Here is a 13,001-nt window from a genome sequence, read left to right as displayed (position 1 = left end):
CATATTTTATTTTACTGACAAGTATTTGATAAATTGATTGAGATGAATTGTGTTTAAGAATTTGGACTGTGTTTAGTGCATTTCAAAGGAAAAATGAAACAATTGGTATTTTGTAAGATTTAAAATAAAGAAGTTCAGAAGATAAAGTCACTACATATTTTCAACTACATACTTTAAATTTGGGCTAGATACTTTGTTACTGAAGTTTTTATGGGCGGTAATATATATATCAAATTTTTTTTTTATAAAATGATACTTGCCTTTCCATAAAATGTTTTATTATACATTTAGAAATTTGTTCATACACAAATCTATGAGGAAAGAAGTCTAAGATTTCTAATGTTTTGCTGAACAAACATAAAAAAAATTGATGTTGGGCTGTTGAGTGAGAAGTTGGACAGGTCGATAAGATGGACCATTTACGTCATGGAATGGGTAGAGCTTCACAGCCTCAGGCAGACAGTTTGGTTCTTGGGTCCGACAAAACGCATGTTGCACTCAAACTGAGTCAATAAATGTATATTGTTATACCCTTATAAATAGCTTTCTATATTATGTTTATTACTAATAAAAAGTCCAACAAAAGAAATGTTTATTACATTGGTCTAACAATTTCAAAGTTGACTGTCCTGCGATCTTATTTTCTACATTCTATCAAAATGAATACATGATATACAATGAACATTTTATAAATCAACTGTTAAGTTTTCAAAAATCTTTTGTGATGTAAACTTTCAGTTCTTTTATTAGTAAATTTAATTTCTACAATTTTTTTTCTGGTAGTCTAATTTTTCTTTAAAATCATTATGATTTGATTAGAGAAGCATTTAATACTGTTTTCCTATTTGATAGAAATGGACAACATATTTAGCTAATATAGCTTTTCCTTTAATATTTTACTGGAATATTCTTATTAACTTCTTGGTCATTATCATACTTTTTTTGGTATTTCTAAAATGAATGTTTTTCAATTCATATATCTATTTAAATGATACCTGGTAAATAATTTTTGAATTGTTCATGTAATCATATCACATTATTACTAAAAATATCTGACCTAACATTTCTGGAACATGATAAAGTACTTCTGGAATTCCAGAAACAGTATCTCCCCTTTTCTGGCACCTGATGCGATGGTTATTCCACGAAAATTTAACTTCCTCCAATTCTGTCCTAATAATATTCATGTAGCAATACTGAACTAAGGCCCTGAAAATAAACATGAAAATCTTAATCTCTTAAATTTACAGACCCTGCAAATGCTTAATTTTAATTTGAAACTATCAGTTTCTGCAAAAGAGGAAATTGACACAAGTTACAGTGCTCAAATTTAAAAGTACCGGATACTATACTGCAACTATTAAGACAATGTAGCAAGCATCATTTTTAATACAGATATAATCAATCAATAATTTTCATATTTCCCAAAAAAAAAAACAACAACAACAACAGCAGCAACAACAACAAGAGGCCCATGGGCCTTATAGGTCACCTGAGTATCAAGCAATAATTTTCCAACAATTGGATTTGATTCATGTTTTAAACCAAGGGTCATGAAATTACTTTGGTTACTTAATACCAGAGGTAGATCAGAATAACAAAGAGAAAATGTATTTCCACTTTATCAGTTGTGCATCCCATCCCACAGGAACCACTGACCCTGGAGCCACATCTTTCAAAATTTTGGAAATTTTATAAATTTTATTTCATCATGTTGTGGATTAATACCGAAGTGCAGATTTCAAAGCATTAAATAATTTTCAGACTATGTAACGCCCCCCCCAAAGTACCTCTGTCCCAGGGGCCAGAAAATTAACCATTTTGGGAAAAAGCAGCTTTCTTTGTCATAAATATAATTATACCAAGATCATTGCCATAATACCCAGGAACAAAGGCAAAGATATTCAAAGAATTCATGCATTTCACTAAATAAATATTAGAGCCCTGCCTTAACACAAGATATATATAGATGATTTGTGCCAAAATTGGTTGAAAATGGTTCAGTGGTTTCATAGATGCTGAAAATGTTCAAATGTTAAAGCATGACGAACGATGACAGGTGAAAACAGATGGCAATAGGTCACCTGAGTTTACTCAGCCGTCAGGTGACCTAAAATTATTGAAATATTTTTAAGGAAGGTGAGAAAAAAAATAAATAGAAAAAAACTTACGTATGTAATTTATCCCCAATTGTAAAATCACCATTCTTTTCCAATTCCTGAAAAAATGCAGATATACATGAAGAAATATACCAATGGGGAAAAAATATCTTGAAATCTGTCTATGGATATCAATTCAATATATGCCACTGTTGTTCAAAATTAATAGAGTCAAAAAATCATACCTTTTACATTTTAATATGTAACATTTTTGCATAGTGAATTTTCAAGTTCTTTACTCTTAGAAAATATTGAAAACAAGATGTGTTAGTGAAATACTGATGCCCTTGTATGACAGCTCATTGCAAAGGTTAAACTTTTTTAAATGTACATTTACCTCTTAGGTAAAGGTCGTGAGGAAAGAAACCACACTGGTATTCAAAAGGCATTTTGGATACAAGAGTTAAACTCCTTGATCAAAAAGTCCATTATGTTGGTACCCATAGAAAGGTATTGATACATTAAAAAAAAACACATAAAATATGAAAGCCCTAGCTCCAGGAATTCAAAAACTAAGGCCAAAGTACAAGATTTTGATGACAAATACTGAGACAGATGGGCAGACCAACCAGACATATCTGTCTAAATTGTAGCTCTTACAATGCATAACAAAGGAAGAGAAAAGTAGCAGTATGAGTTGTATTTGTAGAAAAAAATCTCTGACCGGTAAACCTAAGAATTATAAGCACCACACATATTCAATCACAGGGCCATAAACATTACCTTAAAGTGATGAATCCATCTATCTGTACACTTCCCTCTCAGAATTCCCCACCATCTTTCTATCCTCTATAAATAATAATTCATGTGTCATTATTTACCAATGATCACATCCTACATGTATACGAAATTTATCTTATAAGCAGAATCATCAGTACTTAATTAAAGCCATTACATTGCTGGGATGATATTTCAATGTATTGATTCTCTGCTACACTACACTAGTCTACAGGCTGACGAACACGATCATGACGATGTTGATGCTGTGCGAATCCATCTGCGTCATTGGAAATCTTGGCCAAATCAAATCTCTATCTCTGGGAATCTTGGCCGGTTATCTCGTAGAAACTTGGGAATGATCGAGGTCACCCAAAATCTTGGCCATGGCCAGGGTTAGCCTGGGCATGCCAGGGTTTAAACTGCCAGGTACGCAAGCCAGGCCAGCATGGGATTGGCATGCTGCAAACATGGATTGGCCAGGCTAGGGTGGACGGCCAGGGTTAAAGATGTAAACATGGCCAGGCTAGGGTGGACGGCCAGGGCTAGCGTGGGCATGCCAGGGTTAAAAGACCCTGACCCTGGGAGTTCCAGGATGCAAGCATGGGAAGGCTAGGATGGACGGCCTGGGTGTACATGTATTATGGGTGGTCATGGTTAAAGCTATAGATTACATAGACCCTGACCCTGGGAGGTCCAGGATGCAAGCATGGGAAGGCCAGGGTGGACAGCCAGGGTGTACATCATGGGTGGCCAGGGTTAAAACTATTGATTACATAGACCCTGACCCTGGGAGGTCCAGGATGCAAGCATGGGAATGCAAGGGTGGACGGCCAGGGTTTACATCATGGGTGGCCAGGGTTAAAACTATTGATTACATAGACCCGGACCCTGGGAGTTCCAGGATGCAAGCATGGGAAGGCGAGGGTGGACGGCCAGGGTTTACATCATGGGTGGCCAGGGTTAAAACTATAGAATATATAGACCCCGACCCTGGGGGTGCCCTTATGGCTTTCCATAATGATGAACTAGTTTGAAGTTTTTATATAAGATCTATTCCATAGTATCAAATCAAAATTGCATAAATTTTGCATTTTTGGATGTACACATTTTGTCGGTTAATTGTGTGGCTTTGTCTTACTTAAAGACAACATTCGTTGAGATGAGCTCTGTACGTAATGTCTGATTACCTATGTTTACAACTTTAATGTGTCCTTTATTTCCACAATTCCAACATTCAACACTCTGATAGTTTGTTGCTCGTTTTACTGAATACATACATTTTCTCTCTGGTATTGTTTTTGAAAGGCGTTTAGATCTATAATGGTCGACCTTCATGGGTATATGGGTCTGTTCATACCCGAACTGATTTCGATTTCAGGTTTTGTTCAGCCATAGCACAGTTTATAGCTGCTTGCAAAGTTGCAGGGTTTTCACGCATGACCTTGAATTTCAATTTGTCTTGTAATAAGCCATCGACAAATATTCCGATCAATTGACGTTCAACTGAAGGTCCTTCTTCGAGACCTTTATATGCTGCTTGGGCCAATGACAATAATCTTTTGGCAAAAATCAGAACATTTTCTTCGGGTTTTTGGTGAACTTTTCGTAATAACATGAACGCATGCTGAGAATCTATTACTTCAGCAAATCGTGTGGAGAATTCATTTTTCAAGGCCTTCCAGGTCCCCCTTGGGTTATTCGGGAATTTCGTGACCTTTTCATCTGATAAATTGTTCATGAAAGAATATTTTTCAACTGATTTTATTGCCTGACGTCACGGCGTCAGGCTGTATAAGGATTGATATTTCCAAGATCCGAAAGTGTGCGATCATCTGTTGAAAGAGCTAGATTTTGTGCAAGCTGATTTACATTGGCATTTTAAAAGAAACAGTTTTCAGAGAAAAGAATGATATTGCTGATGCAATTCACTGAAGTGTTTATTTCCTCTACTCTTTTGCAAGGAACAGATTTTTCCATGTAATTTGCCGTTTCAACATATTTATAGTTTTTTCTGCATTTCTATAATACTGGATCAGTCCATTTATATTCTACGAAAGGGGTGCATAGCTCTTTTTGCGCCAAATGTCACTAGTAAGCTCTTTGGATTGTTCTATTGTATGAATGGGTGTGCCAACTTCCAATGAAAACCTCATTCTAATGCCTCAAAAATTGTATCTACAAGTTTTATATCATTCTGTAAAACAACATATCGTATACATCAGTATATTGACATGCAACACTAAAGAAATGATTTTTCTAATTTGTTTCCGATCCCGCGGTTGGTCTATTCCATAAATGGACTAGTCCAATAATAATAAACAACGCAGTTCAAGTCATCGTCTCCAGATGCATGATCTATTATATGTGTCTTTTCAGATACACAATAAATAAGAAAGCAGTGAAAAAACTTGGATTTTTAAGATTTCTCTTTCCACCAGGCCTAAGGTGTAAAAAATGAATTTACTTATTTCATTCTCAACATATGATAGTGTCACTATAACCCCCCCCCCCCCCCCCGTTAACAGGTCGAGGAAACTATTTTCTGTGACGTCGGAATAAATTTACATGTTACGTGAGCAACCAACGTGACTGACAAATCGACCAATCAGCCCAACGAGTTGCAGTTTACTACAAAAATACTACATGTACACGTGTGTTTCTAAAAGGCCAATTTTTTAAATCGCTATCGGAAAAACGTGATTCATTTTTCCAAGCATTTTACATACTTAATACAATATGAACATCATTATCTACTAATTCCATGCTCACATTTATATACAAATGATTTACAATGATAAAAATTAGGTTTTTCTCTACTCCATTGTACAAGTCCGTTTGTTGACAGTTTTCCCGTGACTATTCCTTGGTCCAAAAAACAATCAACTCTGAGGTGTGTCACGTTATTGTCAATGTTTCCAACATATACAACTTTCGAAATATATGCTACTCACGTTTTATGATCAATGTGCATGAGGGTTTATATAACAGGTAAATAATAAAAAAAAGTGCAACTTAAGAATTCTTTTTCTTTTTTTCTTTTTTTTTTTTGCTTATAAAATGCAACTTTTAATCTCTAGTAACATATAATAACCGAGCAACAACTAATTTAACCAGTAACATGGCAAATTAACGAATATCGAGTTAAAAACTTGAGTCTTATTAACTTGTGAAGACTTTGTGAGTGGTATTTCAACGTACTATTTAACAAGGAAAACTTACTTTGTTTGTTAATGTGAGCATGGGGAATCTTAATTAGTATCTAATCTTCGTATTTTTCATAACACATTTCAAAAAAATTGTTAGCTGACTTTGCAGCAGTCGTTTGAAATCGCGTATAAATTTCCTGACCCACGTGTTTGTAGTAAAAATAAACATGTAGTAGACTATCATGCTTTTCGGCTCGTTCACTGGATTGGATCATTGTTTGCTGTGAGCAGCTCTGTGCGCAATCGCAACAATATCCATATGAGATAGTTTCCTCGACCTGTTTAAGAAGATATCCTAGGTTATACAATGTAGCTTGAAATCAATTTAGATGCAAGGGAAGATCACTCCACTTGCAGACCCCCCCCCCCCCCACACAGAATAATAACTCTTTTGTATGCTGTGCAGAGATGATTCTTCTGCAAGTAAAATAAAACCAAGATTTCAATTACACAGGGTTCTCAAAATATAAAGTCATAGGACATGTTTTAAACCCATAAAGGTATTTATGCTCAAAAGGTTTATCACTCTTCATGCAGATAAATTGATTGATTTAGTCAGGCAAGCTTTTTAAAAAGCTGTTACTTGTACAATCTTTAAATTTGCCAGGATCCCCCTCATACGGTATTATTATGTTTGAAATCCTATTTGTACCAACTGCATTTGATAAACCTTTTTATTATATACCTAATGTGTATCACTCAATTTTACTGTTGATTTTACGCTATCACGTGACGTCGTGATCCGATTTCCGGATCACCAACATGTTGTTTTCTGAATCCATATCACCACTCTCTGAAACTGATGACGTAGTACGCAGAAACGTGACGTTATTTTTCTTGCGCGTTAAAAAGTCCCTTGTTATTACGCTTTGTTTAATGGATAAATATTATAGAATTCATCTCTAAAGTTTTATTTTGCTAAACTTAGCTAGTTATAAATGGGTATATAATAAATCTATCATTATAACAGTAACTTGATCCGAAGAGCCGTATCACGTCTCGTTGACAGGCGCGGATCATCAGATCAAACTCGACGCTTCGCGTCTCGTTTGATCTGACGATCCGCGCCTGTCAAAACGGTTCAACATGTCTCGGTTGTCAATACTTTAAAATTAAGGTACAATAAAACAGTTACTTACAGTAGTCTTGAGTGTCTTTCGCTTTTCAGCGTGGAGAGATTTCCTGTTCTGGTCCTGGTCCATGGCACCAATTAATGCGTATATATATAACATGATTAACAAATGTGTTTGGATTAAGAAGACCTTGTAAGTTTATAGTTTTATTATATAGTCACAGCAAATGCAAAAACAATGGTACATGAAAAGTTCAATAACAAAGATACTGGAGCCAAGATGGGGAAATCTAGAAGTTATTGTTTCACAAAGGTCTTAGAGCTAAGTTCGTCAAGACTCTCATAGTTCGTCTCGGAGCTAAGATGTTAAAAGCTCTCATAGTCCGTCTCGGAGCTATTGATACTCAGTGCACACGTCTTTTGTACAAGAAGCTGCATCATAGGGATCACGTATATGGTAATTGCAATTAGTAAGTCAGAGTGTCACTTCATTAATATTAATATAGTCTGCCCCTTACTGAAGCTCCGTCTCCCATCTCCTTATAGGGTACAGCAATGTCCACAGTTTACATTAACATTGTGTACCCTGCACATTCTTCAGTTAATTAGATGGCTGAAGCTTTGCACAAAGTCTGATTGGAAGTGTCTATGTTCGGGAACAGCACATCGTAAAAACTAATAGTATATCAAATGAAGACGCTCTCTTGTTATACCCAATCTAGCAGAGTTTGTAAACAAGTTGATTTCATACTAGAACAAGATGTGTTTGTGAAACACTATGCACCCGGCGGCAACAAATTTAAAAAAACATATTTTTAGCGTAAAGGTCACAGTGAAGGTCAAAAGGTCATTGATCTTGGTGTCATTTGAAAGATCTTGATAAGTGAAATATGCATACCAAATATGAAGTCTCTATCTTTCATGGTTCAAAAGTTATGGTTAAAGTTCAAGAAAGCTATTTTTAGCATGTGACACAGTCAAGGTCACAAGGTCATTTACCTTGGTGTCGTGTGAAAGGGCTTCATTAGTGGAGAATGCATGCCAAATATTAAGTCTCTATTTTTCTTCGTTCAAAAGTAATGGCGAAGGTTAAAGTTTGCCGTCAAAAAAGCTATATTTAGCGTATAGCCCACAGTCAAGGTCACAAGGTCATTGACCGTGGTGTCTTTTAAAAGAGCTGAATAAGTGTTGTATGTATACCAAATATGAAGTCTTTATCATTTATGGTTAAAAAATTATGGCAAAGGTTAAAGTTTGCAAAATTCCTCTATTTTTAGTATACAGGTCACAGTTAAGTTCACAAGGTCATTGACCTTGATGTCATTTGAAAGAGCTTTATTAGTGGAGTAGGCATACCAAATATAAAGTATCTAATATTTATGGTTCAAAAGTTATGGCGAAGGTTAAAGTTTGCAGACAAACAGACAAAAAGACAGACAGACAGACAGGACAAAAACAATATATGCCTCGGATCTTTCGATCCGGGCGCATATAAATTAAACCAAAAAGATTAAATTAGTGGACTAGGGTTTCTCGGTACAAATGTAGAGGCTATAATTTAAAGGACTATTTCATGGGAATAGTTCCGAGAGCTTTTATTAAGTCCCATCAAATCATCAGCTGTCAATGTAAGAAAATTAAATAAATGAAGACATTTTTAACTTCTCATACTCAGACAGTGTATAAAAACCACTGAACGCCAAATACAGTAGAAAGAATTTTACTTGTTTGAATTAAAAAGGCACTCTTGCAGACCAGACGCCATTTTACTGCATGGGAAGTAATAACCTTCGTATCAGATTATAAGCCACAGTGACATGAAATTATCAAGAAAATTTTGAATGTTTTATCACATGTCACCTAATGACGTCTGATCATCATTTGTGTTTCGCAGACAGATGTCCCGTTTGTAACTTTGGGATACCAAAGCCCAAACCACGAGTCTAGAGACCAAGGACCGTTCAGGAAGGCGTTATGACACATGTTGAACCACCAGCCTCCTCCCCAGTAAGCAGCACAGTTTCCATCAGTCCACCGATCGTTATCTCTGTCAGACGTCGAGAACTTCATGCCAGACAGATCGCTGTAAGGTGAGCCAGTGTGAAACATACTGTTACCTGAAAAATTATATTAAGCCAACTTTACAATAATGTTTGTTTTACATCTCTTCCAACTTGGTCTGAAAGTATTTGGTCGATAAATAGGTGAGGATGTTTTTTTTCTCAGAAAATATTATTTTCGTTGACATTTGCATAGAAAAAAAATGCTTCCTAGAGGTTACTAAATATTTGAGTCGAGCCATTTTAAGCCAGTCGAACGTAAGAGGGTAACCAAACGGTTTTTTAAATGGCCTTACAAAGCTACTTTATAAAGACATTCACGTTAACTTTTCTTTCATTTATAAGTTTAAAATAGTATAATTCTACACATCTCTCTCGATAATGAAGTGAAAATAATTTCTATTTAAGTACCTAGGGTTCCGGAGGCATTCCCCGCCAGAAAGAGTTGATAGTTATCTGCTTCATTTGAAACTGAGAACTGATCGTACAACTCGTATAGTTTGCTACCGTTAACCAGAGTGATGGAAATGTAGAGACTTGAGGTCTTTTTCTTTGTTAACTGGTGGATCACTTCATTTCCTGAGTAACATAAATTGAAATTAATAATGTGTAAACGGCGTTATCCCGCTTCAGACAAATTTATAGATTACTAACTGGATAAAAGCTAATCACATGACGCCATGAAATTTTCCGTATTACGTCACCGTCAAGGAGTAAAATGAAATCGAGCACGCGATTCCGTTCGAAGCGTTGTTATTGTAAATAAAAATGGCGGCTAAGAAACGGTTTACGTAGGTAGTTTGATTACTTCAGTTTCTTGTTACGATATTTTACGTTGAATGTTATTGAAATAAAAGTTGATATTTTCATGATATGCACCAAGATTTCTTTTTTAATATTTAAGAAGGCCTTCAGCGGGATAAATTCGTAACACAGTCAGTTAGTGACTCAATACGGGGTCATACAGGTTGTGAAATGGAAATCCGTTTTGGGACTTGGCTTCGCCTCGCCCAATACGGGTTTCCATTTCACACCCTGTATGACTCTGTATTAGGTCACTAACTGATTGTGTAACTGATAATACCATTAGTAGTAAATGATGGATTAAGGAAAAGTAAAATTATAAGTGTACGAGGGGTGATAAAAAAGTTCGCGATCTATCTCTATATCTACAAAACCACATTTCAGATTAGAATAAAAATTGGTACACACATAGCCATTCACGGGCTCTATAAATAGCATATGCTGAATAAAGTTTTGCTCCTTGATTGTGACGTTACGATGTGAAAATGACGTCACTATGTAGGTCACTTGTCACGAAAAATGGTTGTCTCACTCGTACTCATTCAACAAACGACTGTAGAATTTATTATATATCTTAGAAATCCCTTTGAAGTAGCGTATAATAATTTGTACACAGTTTCTAAAGATAAATGACTTCCTATAAATTCAGTCGATGCATCATGATTCCATTGGTCGTTTTAGTGAAGGAAGACAGATGGTTATAAATGATACCAGACCTGCCTACCCTTCCGCTTTTGGCGTAATTTTTCCGCTTTTTACCACATATTTACGCTATTACGCCACTTGTATTTAAGTTTACGCTTTTGAATTTTGGTTTAAAATCCTTTATGAACGACCAAATCTAGAGTTAAAGTACGACCTGCTGAAATGGATTGAGAAGTTCTAATGAAAGTAATTAAAAGAGGACTGGTTCAATAACGTACGTATTATACCTCGTAGTTACATGTAAACTGGTATGGCGAAGATTTGAAAGACGAGAAAGAACTACTTACACTGTACGTTAATATAAAATGATATTGAAATAGGTACAGTCATTTCTCTGCTCAATTTAGTTTATTTTAACATTGCTTAAAACAAGAAAGAGAAATGTGAGTGTTAAAAAGATAAAATATAATGTTATAATAATATTAATATACGATTTGTGTAACCATGCAAACGCAAGCCTTCAATTAAGTGATTTGATACAAATCAACCAAATGCTTCATTAAGGATGTACGCTTGAATTGCGTTTGACATAGGAAACTGATATTTTATTAATTGATCTGAAAAAGAAAATTTTATGCCAGCTTTGTTTAGTAATGCTCAATTTTGGTTGTTTTGAGAATTATAGTAGTAAGAACAACGAAATAAGAAAAATTGATTGATTACGCTTCTGCAACTGAAATTCCTCCAAAAAATGTACTGAAATTACACCCTTGCAATGAAAAGGGTAGGCAGGTCTGTGATACTGGTTTTGTTGCCCAATGAGAGCAAATTTGAAAAGAGATGTGTATTTGATGAAGCAATTTGCTATCAAAGACCTGTAATTTAGACTTTGAAAAATAGTTGAATATTTCAACAATAATATAGTTATTAAATACCTAAAACATCGTTTGCTTTAGATTTTAAACATATTAGATATGATAAAAAGAAGGCACCCATTCTTTATCCACCTTGAATAAACCTCTCTCCCAAGACAGAAAATTTGGGTTTTGATGATCGTCATGCTTATTTTTGGAAAGGAAATTCTTATCCACTCATTCTGTTGTCGAGATTTGACTATTTCTGACAAATGAACTGTTCTTGTTATAAAAATTAACTTACATGGAAAGAAATATAAAACTAAGAAAAATCTTTCAGCTTTTGTGACAGAACGCTAAAGAGGGGGTCACGTGATCGCCAATATCACGTGATTCGCGCATGAGCAGAACGGTGGCAGATGTGCATTTAAATCGGAGAGGACTAATTTAAAATATTATCAACACTGAAACCAAATATTATTTCTTTTATGGAAGTTATTCAATTAGTTTGCGAACTTTTTGATCACCCCTCGTATTGTCATGCTACCGGCGTTTTATTTTTGTATTGTCAAACTATTGTTCAGAATTCTATTTTGACGTTATCTCTCTTGGTCTCCCGTTAAGAATTGAAATACATTAAATTAATCAAATTTTTTGAATTTAATTAATAATTACCGATCCAGAAATCTTGTCCCGCTTCACCAAAACCATTTTTATAATCGTCCCATGTTCTATCAAAACTCACGGATCCAGTAACACGTTTTTGGATTACCTTTCAAAAAAATACATTAATCTAATAATAATTTTTTTCAGCAATACTTTTTACATGTTTGTGTGTGTGTCTATCACGGACAAAACAAGAACAAAATATATAAATCTGTACTCTAATGTAATGCGTCATTTTTTAATAAATAAAGGAATAAATACCGTCCAGCCTCCTCCCATCGTGATCATATCACAGTATACTCTGACAGGGCGGGGGTCTGTACCAAAGGGATAAATCTCGTATACACCGGAATATGTATGGCCATTTTCACGAAGGCCCTTACAGTCTTTAGCTGAAACAAAAACGAATAATGTGAAAATGCATTTGATAAAGGTTGTTTCTAAAATGGATTTTGTAAGCGTATATAGATAACAAACACAAGTCATTTCTAAGTTCCAAATTAATCATGATTATATTAAAGTTACATTGTAGTAAATATAATGATCCCATTCTTTGCTATAACATACTGAAAGTTAAAAATGGGCAATTTTTGCTCTTTAATTACATAATCGCAGGATTCTGTGGAAGTCTTCTTGTGGACAATCATCAACGCAAGGTAAATATAAAGATTTTGAAGAAAAAAACTATTAACAACAATGCCAATCGGAGAAAAACTTGCAAAATATAACAAATTTGACTTTTAAAGCCTTCCAAAGGCTTACAAATGCTATACTAATGCGTATGGAGGCTTTATTTTGTATCCGTATTTATTTTT

General features: G+C 34.9%; 1 protein-coding gene and 1 long non-coding RNA gene across 2 annotated transcripts; both read right to left on the bottom strand.

Annotated features, from left to right (window-relative positions):
• Positions 1–372: 372 nt before the first annotated feature.
• Positions 373–2,950, bottom strand: LOC134250405 (uncharacterized). The gene is made up of 4 exons (XR_009988501.1): positions 2,883–2,950; positions 2,172–2,218; positions 1,036–1,209; positions 373–470 (listed from the first exon to the last, which is right to left on the bottom strand). It is a non-coding gene; the product is annotated as an uncharacterized LOC134250405 (long non-coding RNA).
• A 6,067-nt stretch (positions 2,951–9,017) lies between these two features.
• LOC134250305 (fibroleukin-like) lies at positions 9,018–12,474 on the bottom strand. The gene is made up of 4 exons (XM_062732698.1): positions 12,448–12,474; positions 12,196–12,292; positions 9,629–9,796; positions 9,018–9,274 (listed from the first exon to the last, which is right to left on the bottom strand). The coding sequence occupies exons 1-4, from the start codon at positions 12,472–12,474 to the stop codon at positions 9,018–9,020; spliced, it is 549 nt and encodes a 182-aa protein (XP_062588682.1).
• Positions 12,475–13,001: the final 527 nt, after the last annotated feature.

This window comes from Saccostrea cucullata, unplaced genomic scaffold, assembly GCF_032062105.1.
Source record: "Saccostrea cucullata isolate Sc308-1 unplaced genomic scaffold, CSIRO_AGI_Scuc_v1 ctg16221, whole genome shotgun sequence".
Lineage (NCBI taxonomy): Eukaryota > Metazoa > Mollusca > Bivalvia > Ostreida > Ostreidae > Saccostrea > Saccostrea cuccullata.
The sequence above is the reverse complement of the archived record's forward strand: the minus strand, read 5'-3'. Positions and strand labels throughout refer to the sequence as shown.